Below are 18,641 nucleotides of genomic sequence, written 5' to 3' on the forward strand. Positions count from 1 at the left end.
AATACCTAATATTGTAGGCCACTTCTCACACAAATGTCTCTAAAAACTCCATATGTTTTTTATTCATTTGGTGGGTCACCATCAACATTTGATATAGACAAATGTTGTTGAATTGTTGATCAAAAAACAGACACTTGTTGCTTGTTCTTTACCTGGAAATGATTACCATCCCTGCCTGATCTCTGACTCTTCTGCATGATGGTGTAAGTTCAAATGCATTAATTAAAGACACATACTGTGTTACAACAAAGGTAAAAGTATTCTGGGTAATACAGCTTGGTGGTCGCCTCAATGCAGGCGGGCCCCATGGCCACTGCTCCTTGATTAGCAGCTTATGGAACTGCAGATAGTAGCACCCATTTAAGTATCTGCTGCATGAAGCCTGTAGCTCACATTTAATCATTTTCTTCCTTCTCATGGTGTGGACTAAGACATTTTAAAGCAAAGACGTTTTTAAGAGTTAATAATGCACTTTACATAATTAAATATATGTCTTTACACAGTAATAAACCCTCGTGCAGGTACGGAACTTAGGTCAGCATCGGAACACCCCACACCAGCTGCTCGCTGAGGCCAGCCACATTAATGTTATGATAGAAATATCCAGTGTGACGCACGTACAGCAGCAGATAGCGAGGTGGCGCAGAGCCCCCACCCTGCTCTGGCTGTGGTCCGATAACGCAGAAGGAGGAAACATCACGGCGGCTGAGACCTTTACATCACACCTCGTTTTCTTCACACAGAAAGGAATTATTACTTAATCTCTTTTACTCACCGTCCGTTTCTGCGTTCAAAATGGTTGATTAACACCACTTACGCACACGTTTGTCGCCTGAACTTATCTGTGACTTCTGTCACAGTCACCACACACTCTGGATACTGACCTACAGTGAATTAAATAGACTGCAATGATCTCAGAGAGAGAGAAAGCGCTCATTGCAGAAATATGGGGAAGGCTGACTGTCGTGGCAGAAGATATTGGGTCAGATGCGCTTCTTAGGTAGGTTCATACAAGTCCAAAATACAAACTGTCTGTATATTTGAAATAAACAACCATCGAGAGAGCGTGTCTGTCATTAAAAATAAAGCAGATATTAAGTTGATAAATTGTATAAATGAACAGTTGTTGATGTAACCCACTTCTCTTTCACAGAAGCATCATGCTTAAGAACGTCTGGTGTGTTTATGTTAAGACTTCCAAAGAGATTTTCACCTTAGCTCCAAAACACTTTATTAATGACTTAATCAACATGTGTTCTCAATAACGGTTTATTACCTTTTATCAAAAAGTTAATGCCATTTATAAATGTAGACTTGGTGGCTAAAACATTGGTAAATGAAAGATGCACCATGGAGAGCATGCAAGTAAATTAAAATGCCAGTGCATTACTGAGAATTAACATTAAATCATTATCTGTAATGGGTTCTGGGTGCTGGCGGTGATTCAATACCAGTGTAGTGAAATGTTCAAGTCGTCACATATGGACGCATGGTCAAAACCCATCAGCTCAGTTTGTAACGCACTGGGGATCCATATAGCGTCATAGGTCAAAGCAGTGGGGGATCCCTGTAGCGTCAAGTTTTGACGGTAAAGGCAGGTTTACGATATTTGGACTGAGTAAGCAGGTGGTTGGGGTGGATGGAGGGCCCAGTGCTTGAAGTAGAAAAAAATAGGTGCCAGTAGGGGCGTCACTTTTTGTTGTAAAGTGGTAAAGTGGTATAAAGGCTCAGATTAGGGGTGTGATGACGCACTGTCACGAGAACAAGATGAAAATATATTTTAACCGTATTTTGAATAAATATTCAATACTGAAATATGGCTTGTCAGTGGGAGGTCTGGGGGTCCTCCCTTAAAAGACTTTGAGCATTAAACACTTAATTTGTGCACCAATTTATGGTAGAAATGCCTTTATTTATATGAAGGGAAACAAAATTAAGGTGGCAGGTGACAATTCAAAATATAAAAATATAATGGAATATAATGCTGCAGCTTGTATTTTTAGCTTAAGTTACTTTTTTGGACAATGCACATTTGTTTCTTCTATGTTTCAATTGCACTGCATGTTTTCTTATTGTGCATTGTTTCATTTGTTATTGAACATTTCTTGTTGCAAGGTGTTTTTAGAACATTTTTAACAAAAACATTCAAAAAGTGATGGAGACATTCTGATTCTGACATGTCCCCAGCGTCCCCAGTGTTACCTAAATGTCACCTAGCCTATCTGTCAATATTTTTAAATGTCCCGCCCCATCCAGGCTTTGATTGGTCGGTTCAAGAAAACTGACATTAACAAGCTACTTTCTACACACTTGCTTCAGAGCCTGGGCTGATTGAGAGGCACCCGAGCTTCTCTTCTCCCTTGTCTCTCTCAGGCGACAGAGATTAGCAGGCAGGTGTGAACGGGAACAGGTGAGCGTCACGTAGCACCCAGAGAACCTGATATGGAGAGGGCAGAGGAACCCATTATATAAAAAATACTGTGATAATGAACACTATTGACTCTGGAGGCCTGAATTTCTTAGATTTTACTATCTTGAACTACACCTTCAAAATCAACTGGATCAGAAAATTTCTATGTAATCCAGAATCCATGTGGAACTTCATTCCAAATAACATGTTTTCCAAACCAGGTGGTCTTCCCTTATTGCTTATGTCCAACTACAATATTGAGAAATTGCCCGTCAATTTAGTTAATTTCTACAAACAAATGCTGTTAGCTTGGTCTCTTTTGTACAAACACTGTTTCTCTCCACATCGTTATCTTATCTGGAACAACTGTGACATATTATTCAAAAACAAATCTATATTTTTCCAGAATTGGTTTAACAATAATATTCTTTTTGTAAAACAGTTATTCAACTCAGAAGGTTTTCTAATGAACTATTCTGAATTCTTGTCTTGCTGTAACATCCCTGTCACTCCGAAAGAGTTTGCTGTTGTAATGGACGCCATTCCCATAGGTGTGATGCTATTTAAGGGTAAAACTGACCCGCTTCTTTCTAGCGGTATGTTGTCGTTAAATTACACTATGATCGGAAAAATATGTTTTTATCCAGCCGTTCAAGACGGAACAGAAGGATTAGGTCTCTTTTTCAGAAAGACATTGTCAACATCCCATATGTAGTCCATTACTGGGAAAGATTTGTTTCAAATATCAAGTGGAAAAGGGGTTGGACCATACCCTCAAAATACTTGATCACAAATAAACCTCGAGACGCCTGTTTCAAACTTCGCCATCGATGCTACCCAACAAAACATTATTTGCAAAGACTTAGAAATGACATTGACATTAACTGCTCTTTCTGTGGACTTTATTGTGAAATATCTTATTTTGAAGAGACTTTGCACAATATATCAGCTGTAACATTTCTGCCCATTTTTTCTGCTGTACAAAGATGTGCTGTTTGATTTTTATGATGTCTGCATTTTAAAACAAAAACAATATTATCTCATAAATCTCTTCATTATTTTATCAAAATTCCACATTCACAAAAGTAAATTTTGTAACCGCAATCCTTTATTTAAAGTATTTATGAGTTAATTGCAACAATAAATTCAGCACTCTTCAAACCCCAAAGCCTTAAAGACTCTCGATGTATGTAAACTTCTTAATTACCTGAACTGCTGATTATATTCTTTATTTTTATTTTATTTATAGGCCTATGTTAACCCCTGGTCTTTGCTTGCACTTTATACTTGCATTTGAGTTGCAATAAAGAACTTATAAAAAATAAAAATGGAGAGGGCAGAGGAGAGCTTCCCAGTACACCAAAGAGTAAAATGTCGAAGTGCTGGTGGGTAGGCCTACCGGCCAACTTCAAGCACTGGGAGGGCCAGAATCGGGAGAGCGGTGTTCGTATAGCCTATAGTTTACGCCCAATTTTTCAGTTTTTTATTTGTTAAAAAGGTTTGAAATATCCAATAAATTTCGTTCCACTTCATAATTGTGTCCCACTTGTTGTTGATTCTTCACAAAAAATTACAGTTTTATATTTTTATGTTTGAAGCCTGAAATGTGGCAAAAGGTCGAAAAGTTCAAGGGGGCCGAATACTTTCGCAAGGCACTGTAGATGTTGTTTAGACACTAGACAGACACTTTAGCCAACTAGCAACTTCTCTATCAGAAAGTCTGAGGTAAAATTCTGAGGTTATAAGCTCACATATGCACATTTAGCTAACTAACTGGCATGCACATATTTGACCTCAGACCCACTTACCTTGCCCAACTTGATGTTTTGAAACGCGTGCATATAATTTCAAGTGTAACCGGACGCTGCATATGTATTGTTGCTAACTTTACTGGAAGTTGGATATTTGTTGTTGCTAAGTGTTGCTAACTTGACCGTGGAGCCCTAAACAAAACCAAGCAAAAGGGCCTTGACCAACCGTCAAGCCAATGTGCTGAGTTCATTATAATAATGATGATGGCAACAAAGAGAAGAAGCAAAAGGAGTGGCCAGAATCAATGTCCATGCCCCGCTCACTTTAATTATTAATAATATTTTTGTACTTTTAATTACACAAGTGCAACACAGGCCTACATCCTGATTCATTCAAATTACTTTCCCAATTACTTCCCCAGGATGTTTACCTCTTACCCAGGTACCAAGACATACTTTTCCCATCTTGACATCAGCCCTGGCTCCTCTCACCTACGCTCTCATGGGAAGAAGATTGTTCTGGCCATAGCAGAGGGAGCCAAAGACATAAGCCAGCTGACCGTCACCCTGGCTCCTCTGCAAACCCTGCATGCCTACCAGCTCCGGATAGACCCGACCAATTTCAAGGTGCATTTATTGTTCTACTGATGGATCATACTGACATGAACTCTTAAGTAATCAGTGATTCTTTTATTAATGAGTTTTAATTCCAGTGTGGCACTGATTTTTCAGTGGTGTAAAAATGGCATCATCTCAAGTCCATGTAAGATCAAGCTCCACCGACATCAGCAGCTTCAAAACCAACATGTCAATCATGTTTCTCCCAACAACTCATGCAGCTTAACACATGACTGTGTAGGTCAGTCTGAAATATTTCAAGATAGAAATGGACTTACTGCTGACAAAGCACAGCACTAAACAGGAAGGGTTAAAATCAGTTAAATTTAGACTGAGAATATTGTGTACAAAACAATTTGGACAACAATGACATATTATACAAACTAGTTTGTTTGCAGGCAAAACCCTCATAAAAACCATTTATTCCTACTTGTATTAATATGGGGATTTGTTTTCTTAGGCCTGGACATTTTATTTGCTTTGTTTTTACTGGAAGCCCAACTTGAATCAGCTTTGAGGCAGCATTGAATAACAAACCTCCATTCTCTCTGCAGCTTTTCTCACACTGTATTCTCGTCACCCTGGCCTGTCACATGGGCGAAGACTTCACGCCGGTTGCACATGCAGCAATGGATAAGTTCCTGTCAGCTTACGGAGCCGTGCTCGCAGAGAAATACAGATGAGATCCAGCCATGTGTTTTTAGGATGTGCACCATTAATGATGTTATATGACATATGACAAATATTTATGAATGTGTGGTTGTTATTGTGCAATGGTTTGTATTAATTAAGCTGTGCAATGAACTGTTGTCTTGTTGTATTATCATATAGAATAAGAAGAATAAGGACCAAACCCGGACCAAACCTGTGGTTTTGAATGTTTTATCCCATTAACAAATGTTGTACTGCTGACCATTTTCGAAGTACACCATAAGTTATTAAATTAATTGTAGTCAGCAATTGTCTTTTGTATTTATTTCATTTAATGATGAAATTTTTCGAAAAAAACTTTCAGACACTTAAAACTTAATCCTTTACAGTGAACTCTATGCACTTGCAGTATCCCTTAGAAAACTGTTAATGGGCTTAGAACAACACACTGGACAGCAGCAGAACAACACCAGACTGACCTGGGTTTTATACAGTAGTGCAACAGCGCCACCATTTGATGACATTTTGGTTGACGTCCAAACTCTGAGAAACAGTTGCAAAATTCGTTCATCCATCCTTCGTCAACTGCTTATCCAGCGCAGGGTCGCGGGGTGCCAAATTCACAATAATACAAAAAATATCACAGATACTCATGCCCTGTTTTATTTAGCCTACAAAATGGATCTTGTGGTGAGATTTTATTATATTATAATGGACTCTGAACCTCAAACAGCTTTTCAGCCTTTTGTTAAATTATAGATGTAGCTAGTTTATCATTTTTTACCACCTACCGCTTTTTTCTGGATCCAGAATGTGAACACCGGGTTTGATTTATTTGCTCTTTTGTAGCTACAACTACCTGTTGAAGCCTTAAGTCATATCAGGAGCCTTTGGAGTCCAAGCCAGTCTGTTTATGGCCGGGGTCAGAGGAGGAATCAGAGACTGTGACAATAAAGATGGAGCCAGAAGAATATGAGGAACCTCTGAGCTAAATCATGGTTCCAGAAAACTTGTCTGCAGTCCGACAGAAATGCAAGAGCACGGGGAGAGACATCAGTCAGGCTGCAGACAGCTGAGTAACTCAGGACAAGGTAACTTATTGCTAATTATAAGTTGTCCCCAGATGAGTTATAGCCTACATGGTGCAGTTGTCATTTGGTATAGTCTGCATCCACTAATTTGTTGTCTATATTCTCCTTCGTCTCTGTGTTTAGAATCTGTTAATGACTGTGGTGCCTGATGGATCTTAAACACTCAATTGAAAGATATCCTGTCCTGTCCCTGTAACCCAGACAGCAGGTGTTGGCAGTGATGGAGTAGTCTTATATAAGAACGGGCAAGAAAAAATCAATAAGTAGGCTGCGATCTGACTGATGTGTCAAGAGAGGCTGTTTGCCAGACTGCTAATGCACAGTCAGGACTACTTCAATTTCCTTTCAGCATAAAACAACATAATAATGTGGGGGGGTTTTAAATTGTAATTTGGATGTTTTCACAACAGTGAAAATAATTAATGAATGCTTTATTACTTAAAGTGAATTCTTTTGTTACTAGTGGTGTCCAGACCAGGATATATTTCAACAGAACACAAATTTATTGTCAGCCGAGGCCAGAAAATCATCTTTGGTCTCACCAGACAAACATCACTACCCTATATAAACATACAAAACATTATTAGCCTACATCAATACCGAACATCTCCACACATGATACCACTAGTTAGTAGTTTGCCGTCAAATCCCTTCTTACTTTGACAAAGGAGGTAGGTCTAAGAAACCAAATCCTCTGGTCCAAATGTGATCATGCAACTTGAGCTCCTATGACATGACACAAAAATATATTAACTACTACACAAGTGCAAAAGTCTAATCTAGCAAGGAAACATTTACGCAGTTTAACACGAAGGCAAATTTTGACAATTTAAATGTAACAGCAGTAATTAAAGAATGAGAAGGCTACAATTCAAATAGTCATATTGGAAATGTATTAGGTAACTGCACATCCACATCTTGTTACCAAACAAGTTCGAGTGTGTGCCTATAGGGATCCAATCGGCGATGATGCTGGAGCCCCGTTGTTTTTGTTCTCATTATTCTTTCTTTCTTTCTTCTTTCTCTCCGCTAAAACAGTTTGTGGAGCAAGAACTGCTGGACGAAAAATCACCAAAATTGGCAGGTGGATTGCAAATTCCACCCACTACTCAGGTAAAAACAATGGCACTCTTAGACCTTATGGTGGCGCTATAACAAATAACTTTTACGTTTTTGCAATTATCTCGAAAACGGCTACGTTTAGAGTCAAGGGTCACCCAGTTGATGCATACATTTTGGTAATGACTGCTTAAAGTGAGCATGGCTTATTACAACAAATGTCCATTTCTAGACATTTCTCATTCCAATCAAAAAGTCTAACTAGGCCAAATCACCCTACGTCATAGAGAGCTGAAATTATTTCAGCACATCCACATAGGCTATGTGATAAATGTTTGCCTCAGTGCAACCTATGGTCAATTCAGAAGTAAGTCACTCTATATTTTTCATAATGTGGTAAATCAATAAAGATATCTCCACAAGTCTTCGTTCAAACGCTTCCAAAATCGACACCGACATTGTAGATGGCCGATATCAAGCGTTACAGAGGGTTTTTAAATTAGTGAAATGGTGAGTCTGCAGTGATTCAGTATCTCGCTGTAACTTGTAAGCCTACAGTAGGCCTATGTACGGCATTTTCTTTTTTGCTTAGTGTTGGATCAAACACCACCAAAATAACTGACAACACACCCAGAATGATGTGATTTTTTTCACAATTTTATCACCAACTTCTTGACTATTGTAAGCGTTTTAAGTTAAAAACTGACAAAAATATCCGAGTCAGGCACGTGATGTCACTGCCTCAACTCGTGAGGAGGTGTGGAAATCAATTCAGCTCACAGTGAATCAAAGTTTACCCTATTCTACTTGGATCCTGTGACACAATTTTCTCTGCTAAAAAGTGTTTGTGCAACATAAACCTTAAAACTTGGAAACACGAAATGTGGCAGGTGGGTTGAACATTTGACCCACTAGTCAAGTAGGCCTACGTAGGCCATACTTCTACCCTCTCTGACCTGAATGTGATGCTGTAAAAATCAAGTTTGCGGTTCCGCAGTTATCTTAAATAAAGTTTGGCTTCGAGTCCAAATTATCTAGTCACTTTAATCTCTGACTATAATCACCTGCATCTGGTCTTGAATGCGGAGCTGTCCCTCGTGCTGAAATAGGCTATAAAAAAATCCGGGCTGTCTCTGGTGCTAAAATAAACAGTGAACGTGAACCCCTGGGGAAAATAGAACATTTTTGACAAATTTCCTAGTTGCTCCTTGAAGAACTCCACCACATCGTCAATTAGTCATATGGTCTAGATAATCCAAGAATTACAAGAAAGATTAGAAATCAGGTGCAGCGATTTAGTTACATTATTTTGGTTTTGTGGTGGCCAGGGCTGGACTATTAATCTGGCATACCGGGCAAATGCCCGCGGTGGGCCGCTGCACCTTTGTGGGTCAGTGTCATGTAAATTATTTATTTATTTAACTGTTATCATGAGCCCATGGACAGCGGCCCACTGGATAATTTTCTATACAGACATTGGGCTGGCTCAGTCATCTCTTACTAGCCCCCACCCCCTCTGTTCTCTGTTTCTTGCATTGCGGGCCAAAAAAAAAACATTTTTCAGATGAAGGCCGCCAAATGCGTGAAAATAACAGATCTGTTTGCTGCCGGGGCTGCAGTAGCTTCAGTAGCTGCATAATGCAGGCACGGGAAAGTCTGTGGTTTGAAATAAATGATTTTAATAACAATTAACAATAGCCTATTTAAAACGGCATAAACTATTCTCGTGTGTCAAAGTTCGTGTGCCTGTTGGCGGGGTGACACCGAGGGTTTTTCCGGTTGAAATTCACGCTGTATGTTGTTTTGTCAGTGGTCCTCGTGTGGCTTTCCAACCCGCAAACTGACGCATCTTTAGGGTTCGAGCCCTTATCTGCTTTGAGCTGCAGCCTGTGATAGTCCAAGTGCGTGATGAGCTCGAGCATCACACGGAAAAAACAAAGCCCCTGAAATCCACTCGCGAAGGTTGAAATTCTTAGTTCTCCTGTTTTCTCAAACAATGCCAGTGCAAATATGCATAAAGATAAAAAAAATAACATCACTTAAGTAAAATTAGAATCTGAGACAAAAACATAATATTGTGCAGACGTTAAAATATAGGAATAAAATATAATGTATTGTGGTAGTTAGGTGTGTGCAGTAGCCTAATGGTAAAATGTATAAACTGTAATATAAACAGCTTGTGCAGTAGTATTTTATTTTATTTAACCTTTACTTATTCAAGAGAAACCCCATTGAGATATAATCTCTTTTTCAAGGGAAACCTGGTCAAGAAACAGCATTTGAAAGTTACATTGACACACAGCGACGTGTTGGGGAATAACTAGTTACATGTACTTTAGTTACATAATTTAATTACAAAGTACATGTAACTGTAATCCGTTACAGGTATTGGACAAAAAGTGTAATTAAGTTACAGTTACTTCTGAAAATGTTCATGATTACTAGCTACATCTGAACATTTTCTCTAAAAAGCTCGGCTATTTGTTGAATAATAGGCCTATTCATTTTGTTGCTATGCATGTTTTTCATGTGCACAATGTCTTCCTTTGCCATTTCCAGCCATTTAGTAAAGTTTGATGCTGTTCTGATGCTTTTGATTGGTTCTAGTGTTTGAACTTGCAATTTGCAGCGCCACCCGTCATTTTTTCAAAATGGTTAACAGTATAAAAGATTCGTTAGAAATTCAGAAAAATAACCAAAAAGTAATTAAATGGAATAAGTTACATTACATTGATAAAGTCATTGAACTAGTTACACTACTATTACATTTTAAATAGGGGAACTTGTAATTGGGAACCAGGACCAAGATCAAAATCTTCCCAACACTGCAAATGACAATACGGGACAAATATATATCAAGACACCCATACATACACTTCCATCCTTTCCAGGCTATGGGAAACATCTACACTCCTCCTTAAGGGCATCAACCAGGGACTTGAACTCCCTAAGTGGTACACAATATAAAAAGGCAGTTTTTCCTAACTTGGAAACAACCCTGGAGACTTTTAAAAGCCTGCCGTGTTTGGTAACTACTGACCACAGAGTTAGGAGGCTACATAGGTAATTTGCACGTGATTGCCTTGTACATAAAACACAATTCCCTTACATCATAAATAACGACAGGAAGCCTAGGTCGATAACTTTCTTGAAATCATTTATGACGATTTGTAATTAATTACGCATGCACAAAACAAAACATAGGGACAACAAATAGACTTTGCTACAACATGCCTTTATTTATTTATCAAGGAGACACATAACAGATGTGGCGTTAGATCTCCTTCAGGTGTGGTGGTGCGGAGGCTGCTGGGTTTAGTGGTACTGCTTTCCCAGAGCAGACGTCACCACGGCCAGGAACTTCTGCCAGGCGGCCTGCGTTTCTGGTGTGAAGCTGGCCCCCATTTTGGCGGCGATGACGATGCTCAGGCAATCAGATAGCAGCTATAAGAAGGGGAAAAAAACTTTTAATTATTTTCTTCTTTACGTGCACTTCAATCACAGTTATGACAGAAGTGCGCTTGGCATCATAGAAAACAACATTTTGAAATAGGATCAATACATGTTTTAATGTTCGTGCATATGCAAGGATTTAAATATATCTATCTATTAAATATTCTTTGGTAGGGCTACAAATTGATTTTATATGTCAACACATTTCTGAGATTCCCTAAATTTTGTGTGTGCGATTTGACTATTTAGGTGGAGATTTTGCGCCAGAGGCTGAAACTTCACCCTGAAGTTGTCGGGGTCGACGTGGAGCTTCTCGGAGTGGAGGACGCTGAGCTCGGTATAGGTGGCCTTGATCTTGTCCATGTTCTTCACAGCCCGGTCCAGACCGTGCAGCACCTTAACACCGTGGGCTGCGATGTTTGGGTTGCTCTGGATGGCCTCAGCATTGTAGAGGTTACCGTAGGAGGAGAAGTGCCTCTGAGTCCAGGGGTAGACGATCAGCAACCTGCAGGGGAAGAGAGAATTCAGCATCTAATAAGACCAGTGAAGAGAAGCATTAACTGCATGTTGCAGAAACAATATAAGTATATCTCAGTTTTACTTAGGGCTTCAGGAGTGTTCCGTACCTGCAGATAGCTTTGGGGCCGATGTCTTCATAGTCAAGGTTAGAAAAGATGCTGGTGATGATGCTGCGCTCCTTCTCAGTCCACTCAACCATGGCTGTTGTTTAATGTTTGTTCAGGCTTGAAAGAAAGGGCTGAATAATGCTTCAACTCGACCGTCGTCTATTTAAATGTGCCAATGCACGTCCCCCCGCCCTAAGGGAGAAGGTGACTGTGATAGGCTGGAGATGAAGAGTTCCAGATAAACGACTGACTCCTTCCAGAAGTTTCTGGAAAGGTTTGATATTACCTTAATGGTATTGCGGATTTACAAAGACGCCAGAGATTGACGTCAATTTTTCAGACTTTCAGCCAACATGTTATCGGACAATCTGCACCTTTAGAGGCGAATTAATTAAACAGTAGCCTACAGTGTCAAAAACGTGGAGTTCTTGTGCATGTGAAGAAAAAACTATGCAAGTTAGCACACTTTATTTTTTTATTTTTTGAATCGTCTTCCACACACAACTTAAAATCAGGACAAACTGCACATGAAACCCTTTTTAAATGTTTCTTTGCGGTGGTGGTTCTACTCTTTTAAATTCATTTCACCTGCAGGATCGGCCTTTGTTTTCAGCACTGGGGACTATTATTTAATCCTGAACGACCTAACCGAGGTCTTTTTACTTTTTGACTTTATTATTTTATAGAAAGCATAATTTATTGTTAAAGCAGTAGCCTTTCAGTAATGCTTAGGGGATATATTACATGTTTTAATAGATATAAATGAAGCACCCTACATAAAAAAGAGCATTTCTCAGAATGCTTTGGTTGAGAACAGATATAAAACAATGGTCTCTAATAAATGCTAAAAGCAACTCTATTCGTGTTTATTCGACGTCATTTCAAATTTCCCTCACTGTCCAGTGCAGTCCAGTAGCAGTGTTTGGTGCCAAAGCGTAATCTATAGAGCCACACTGGTATTATCTCCAGCAGCGCCCCCTCCACCCAGGCAACAGCTGCCAAAAGCCACGTAGGTTTTGATTAAGAAAATACATGAGGCCGATGATAAAGGTAATGAGCGCTACGTCCTCCCCTTGATATGAAATAAACTTATGGCCAGAACCAAAAATTCCGAATTAAACTAAATTAAATCTTAAACAGTGTTCGCAGCTGCAACGCGATAAGACTGTAATTATTAATAGGCCCAGGAATATTATTTATATAAAATGATTAATCGAGTGCACGCGGCATGATGCAGGAAACCCAAATAAACTTTCGGCACTCATTTTGTACTGATTTCACCTTTGATCTGTTGTTTCAGCCCACAGCAAAACATGTCACACATGCCTCACAACCTTCACTGGCCGGAACGGTAGAGCCTTGTATGTCCCTTACTGTATAACCTATCTAATTTAATTGATCACGTTTATTGATTTTTTTCAAGCCATTTACTGGGGCGTAAACTCACCCAGGCCTCTCAGTTGGCAGAGATGCTGCTCCTGTGTCATGTGAGATGCCCTCCCGCACCATCCCTAACCTCCACTAACACACCAGAAGCACACATGTGAGGACTCTTTCACAGTATACGTAAATTGTTTATGCCAACCGACGCCCCGATGTGAGCAACTGATAGGCTCCCACCTCTCGGGCTGGCAGCCGGCCCCATCAGGCGGGGGTGGGGAGGGTCCGATCTGCGTCATGTGGACGCGGCTTGGCATCCGTTCCCGTGGGTGTGACCTTCAAGCCAACTGAATTTAAGCAGAACTCCAAGTCCGATTCAGGTAGCGAGAGATCAAGAGAGAAACAGCCAACATGAGTCTGAGTGACAAAGACAAGGCCAACGTCAAGGCCCTGTGGGCCAAAATCTCCAAGTCAGCGGACGCTGTTGGCACTGATGCTCTGAACAGGTAAATCTTTTGCTTATAACTCAAGCTAATGTCAGAGGTAGTTTTATAGCCTAACATGTTTTAACTTTTTGTCTGCAGCAGATCAGTCATTTGTTTATTTGCCTAAGATCGCCTGTCACTGATGGAATGTCAGCGCAAGGAAATATCCAACTTGCCAAAGTGTCTCGCTTGAACGCACTAACAGAGGAATTTGGTCAGTTTTAGTTCGAAGCTTAGTTACTTCTTTTCTTGAATTGTTTACTGGTGCAAAAAAAGGTGAAATCGTGGAAATCATTGAACCTTTTATTAAGTTTTTTCAAAGTGATAAGCCTGTCTGACTTTCCAACAATTCAAAATCGGCTCCAAATCTGCATTTAACGTAAAATAGGCCTAATTGGAGAATTGTAAGTAGCTCTTCATAGACACTGAATCCAGGCTTCTTCTCAGGTCCCAAAACATCTAGGCCTGCTCAGCTCAACAGCTCACAAATGCCTCGAAATCGCAACCTCAGCATCACTCGGCTGAATAAGCCTACTGTCTTCAAAATAGACCACAAGTGGAGCGTGATCAATAGAAACATTCAATAGGCCACTGAAACAACATTTATATTCATAATATTCTAGAGGATCTACAGAGAGCTCAATGTAATTGGTATGGCGCAGCTGTCCACCATACCGACCACTTAACGCCCCTGCTCTCCACAGGATGCTCATAGTCTATCCGCAAACCAAGACCTACTTCTCCCACTGGCCAGACCTGTTTGCCAACTCTGCCCACGTGAAATCCCACGCAAAGAAGGTCATGGGCGGAGTCGCCACGGCTGTGTCCAAGATTGACGACCTGACTAACGGCCTTCTGGAGCTCAGCGAGCAGCACGCCTTCAAGCTGAGGGTGGACCCTGCCAACTTCAAGGTGAGACAGGGCTCACTGACATTATGTAGAATACACTATGACATCATGATATCATAAATGTGCTGAGATTAGGATCCGCTCTCACCAACATGACTTGTGCATACTACATTACGCATGTATGCTGCAAAAAACCCGTAATAAATCTATATTTGTATACTGGATATACCTTTAGGCCTATTGAAATTTTGATTGGAGCATGTTTTGCACTGCATTGGTATTTTAGAGTTTAAATAGGCCCTACATGTATAATCAATATGCCTATCTTAGCTGTGTAAACCATACAGTGTATGTCTGCAATACAACTGTTTCTTCTGTCATCCGCAGATCCTGGGCCACTGCCTTGTCGTGGTGATTGCCTGTCAGTTCCCCAAGGAGTTCCCCCCTGAGGTCCACGTCAGCTTCGATAAATTCCTGAGCGCCCTGGCTCTGGCTCTGTCTGAGAGATACCGCTAAGCTGTCCGCAATGTATAATGCGGTCTGCCGCTCTTGACCATGTAACTCATGGCGAAAAATTAAATAATAAACAGCATGCCGCCAAAAATTGAGACTACTGTGTCTTTTTTTTGTCTCTTGAAATGCGTTATCACAACATACATGCACAGGAAATAGTAGCTTATGATGTCTACCGACATATAGGCCTAGTTTTTAGTTTTTTATAGGCATGGGAACAAATAAAGAGATCTTCTCTATGTTTGTTAATCTTTATTTCATCCTGACAAATCCACACAGTTATCCCACAGTTTTACATGAAAAAGAAAACTTCAGCATCAAGCTGACCTCATGGCATTATGACATGATCAAAAGTATCCACTCACATGCCGAGACATACAATGTTTATAGGTTTATGTTGTCCCATGGATGGTAATAAACGCACAAAAGAGACTGTTAGGATTTCATAACGACTCGTAACTTATCATCACCGAGAATGAGCCTGCAACAAAAGAGTGGCACAGTGAGTCTGGTGCTATATTCAGTCATAGACTCGCTCGTCTATCACGCTTCACTTACCTGAGCAGAGCAGCGGCCACAAGACCTCCTCCTATGGGGCCCACCCAGTAAACCCAGTGATATGTCCAGTAGTTGGTCATCAGGGCTGGACCAAAAGCCCTGGCCGGGTTCAGACACGTTCCTGATACATCACCCCTGCACCGACAAGGGGCAAGAAAGTTTAAATATTAAAACGATTTGAAATTTTAGTCTGCCAAAGTCATGGTACAGCTGTGGTAACAAAACACAAAGCCTACATATAGGAATTCGTAATAGCCTATGTGATTATTTTGAAATAAATGTATTTGAATATTAAACACTGAATCAGGAATTGTTACACCATTTGAAATTCTTCGGGTGGTTCAGGAAATATTAAAAAATAAGACTAAAAACCGTAATAATAGCCTATAAATTACTGTATATTAAATTAAAAAGAATGACAACGAAAACAGAATTCATGTGCTGCATAAACTAGCATTTTAAATCAATGTAGGCTATTCCGTTTAGTGTTTAGTGGTTGATTTTGAAATACTTAACTAAATAATCATTTTTAAATAATCTTCAAATAATTTTAATTTGAAATAATCAAACAATGTAATAATTTCGCAAAAAATAAATAAGGCGTTGGACAAGATTAAATCAAGTTAAATCAATAACTGCCTTTCAAATAAAATAAATCGGCTAATATAAATAAAAAACAATTTTTCTGAGGGACATCTTTATCACCACACCTTTAATGTAGGCCTACTTGTAGCCTAAACATACTCAGACTAACTTTAATGTTTGATTCTTTTATTTGCATGCTTTTTATTTCCTTTTATGAAACTTTTTTTTAGTTTCTTACTTTACTTTTTGACTTTACTAGTTTTTTACTTTGAATTAAATGTCATTAACGTCGGGGTTTGGTGTATGTTTAACACAGTGCACTGCTGACACAACCAACTGTTGAGGCACATCACGCCATCGTCCTTTTATCTCACCCTGCCAGGACGTTAATGATGACGGTACAGCCCACCAGGAAAGGAGCCAGCGGGGTTTTCGTCTTTCCGTTCACCGCCACCAGCAGCACCACCATGGTGACCAAGCAGGTCATGGCCACCTCTCCAAAGATGGCTCCAGACAGCTGGCTTTGTGACTTGAGGATATCAAACGCAGCTCCTGTGGCGTTTAAGTAGCGTTCTGCGGGGGTCATCAGCTATGAAATGTGTTATTGAGGATTTTATGGTCACCTTTAATTAGATTAAATATATTTAAGTGTGTGCAAAAGAGGCTGAATGCAACCCGGTCCCACTCCCAACGCTTCAAACACTGCCGCTTAGTTCGTGGTCCTCCGTTTCAAACTATGATTCTCTGGGTAGGCCCACAGTATCTCACAAAAGTGAGTACATCCTCACATTTTTGTAAATATTTGATTATATCTTTTCATGTGACGACACTGAAGAAATGTAAAGTAGTGAGTGTACAGCAACGAGTCACATGACACCGGGGAGGGAAAATGGCTAATTGGGTCCAATGTGGACGTTTTCACTTAGGGGTGTATCTCACTTTTGTTGCCAACGGTTTAGACCGTTTAGGCTGTGTGATGCATTATTTTGAGGGGACAGCAAATTTACGCTGTTATACAAGCTGTACACTCACTACTTTACATCGTAGTAAAGTGTGAGGGGTGTGTTCACTTTTGTGAAATACTGTATGTGCCCCTCTCGCATCAAATCTCAAAGTGCAGGGCTAAGCGGTCAAGTTAGCAACAATAGCTACATAATATTGCGTCCGGTCAAGTTAGCAATAATAATAATATGCAACATCCGGTTAGACTTTCAAAATAAAACGTGTATAGTTAAGGTTGTGAAACTGTTGAACTTTGTTTAAGTTTAGGCACAGAACTTGGTTAAGTTAAGGAAAATAGTTACGTTACGTACCTGACGTTGTAGTCCACTTACACAGGCAACATAAGGCCTAGGTAGTCTACTTAAAATAAATAATTTACTTTCAGTTTTGCGGGTACCTTAGGCAGGTGGCTGGTGTCTCTCTTAGAGATAGGGTGAGAGTGGTGAGGGTGAGGGCCATCCGTGAGGAGCTCAGAGTAGAGCCGCTGCTCCTTTGCGTTGAAAGGAGCCAGTTGAGGTGGTTTGGGCATCTGGTAAGGATGCCTCCTGGACGCCTCCCTAGGGAGGTGATCCAGGCACGTCCAGCTGGGAGGAGGCCTCGAGGAAGACCCAGGACTAGGTGGAGAGATTATATCTCCACACTGGCCTGGGAACACCTCAGGATCCCCCAGTCAGAGCTGGTTAATGTGGATCGGGAAAAAGAAGTTTGGGGTCCCTTGCTGGAGCTGCTCCCCCCGCGACACGATCCCGGATAAGTGGATGAAGATGGATGGACTTTCAGTTTCACACAGCAGCAGTCTCCTCGGTTAAAGTCCTGTCTTTGTTTGTCCCATTCATCCAATCCACCTCACGTCATCCACAAGTGAACTTTCGTGCTAAACCCTCTGACTTTGATGATGAACGTGTCCAGAAATTAAGCGGAGGGCCACTGACCAAGAGGCAGCATTTGACAACCTAGAATGATAGAATAGTGTGCAGTTCACTGACCTTGGACATTCCAGCTCCCAACACCCCTCCAATCAGCTGGCTGATGATGTAGGGTCCCACCATCATTAACTCCATGCCTCCACACAGGTAGATGGCAATAGTGAAGGGAGGGTTGAAATGGGAGCCACTGGAGGCAGAGAAGCAGCAGAGAAAAGGTGAGATCTGCGAACACCCGTCCAGCTCAAAATATATGATTCATCCCAGAGGCCATGGGAAAACACATAATCTGACTCTACTTCAAACTAGTTAACACCAATTACCTGATGTTATCCATGACCGCCACCATCACTGCCACAGCCAGTCCATGCACCAGGGCTGGCTGCAGCCGTCCAGCTGCTGGCACATTCTCGATGACAGACACGCAGCCAATGAAAACAAAGAACATGGTCCCCACTATCTCGGCCAGGCAGGGCTGGAACAGTGTCTCATATTTGTTGGGAGGTTTGGACACAGGTGGCTTCTTGCTCTTCTCCATCAAAGTAGAGCTGGTGTCTTCCATTTCCATTTTCTCTACTCCCATTGTTGCTAGTCTCTGACTTTTGCCTATTAGAGATTTCTGTCCCAGGATGATTTTCACAGACACTCTACACCTAGAGAACCTGCAGCTGTGCCTGACGCAGTCTA

At 40.7% G+C, this 18,641-nt stretch overlaps 4 protein-coding genes across 4 annotated transcripts; 2 read left to right on the plus strand and 2 right to left on the minus strand.

Annotated features, from left to right (window-relative positions):
- Positions 1-664: 664 nt before the first annotated feature.
- Positions 665-5,736, plus strand: zgc:163057 (Hemoglobin subunit alpha-D-like). The gene is made up of 3 exons (XM_046069105.1): positions 665-1,000; positions 4,584-4,788; positions 5,334-5,736. The coding sequence occupies exons 1-3, from the start codon at positions 909-911 to the stop codon at positions 5,460-5,462; spliced, it is 426 nt and encodes a 141-aa protein (XP_045925061.1). The 5' UTR covers positions 665-908; the 3' UTR covers positions 5,463-5,736.
- Positions 5,737-10,796: 5,060 nt separating this feature from the next.
- Positions 10,797-11,820, minus strand: LOC123982577 (hemoglobin subunit beta-1-like). Its single transcript, XM_046068188.1, has 3 exons — positions 11,660-11,820; positions 11,316-11,538; positions 10,797-11,024 (listed from the first exon to the last, which is right to left on the minus strand). The coding sequence occupies exons 1-3, from the start codon at positions 11,749-11,751 to the stop codon at positions 10,896-10,898; spliced, it is 444 nt and encodes a 147-aa protein (XP_045924144.1). The 5' UTR covers positions 11,752-11,820; the 3' UTR covers positions 10,797-10,895.
- A 1,569-nt stretch (positions 11,821-13,389) lies between these two features.
- On the plus strand, positions 13,390-14,977 carry hbae5 (hemoglobin, alpha embryonic 5). Its single transcript, XM_046068189.1, has 3 exons — positions 13,390-13,545; positions 14,229-14,436; positions 14,761-14,977. The coding sequence occupies exons 1-3, from the start codon at positions 13,451-13,453 to the stop codon at positions 14,887-14,889; spliced, it is 432 nt and encodes a 143-aa protein (XP_045924145.1). The 5' UTR covers positions 13,390-13,450; the 3' UTR covers positions 14,890-14,977.
- A 133-nt stretch (positions 14,978-15,110) lies between these two features.
- aqp8a.2 (aquaporin 8a, tandem duplicate 2) lies at positions 15,111-18,537 on the minus strand. The gene is made up of 5 exons (XM_046068190.1): positions 18,278-18,537; positions 18,018-18,144; positions 16,404-16,618; positions 15,445-15,579; positions 15,111-15,367 (listed from the first exon to the last, which is right to left on the minus strand). Exons 1-5 carry the CDS (start codon positions 18,535-18,537, stop codon positions 15,322-15,324), a joined length of 783 nt encoding a protein of 260 aa, XP_045924146.1. The 3' UTR covers positions 15,111-15,321.
- Positions 18,538-18,641: the final 104 nt, after the last annotated feature.

Source organism: Micropterus dolomieu, linkage group LG14 (assembly GCF_021292245.1).
Source record: "Micropterus dolomieu isolate WLL.071019.BEF.003 ecotype Adirondacks linkage group LG14, ASM2129224v1, whole genome shotgun sequence".
Taxonomy (NCBI): domain Eukaryota; kingdom Metazoa; phylum Chordata; class Actinopteri; order Centrarchiformes; family Centrarchidae; genus Micropterus; species Micropterus dolomieu.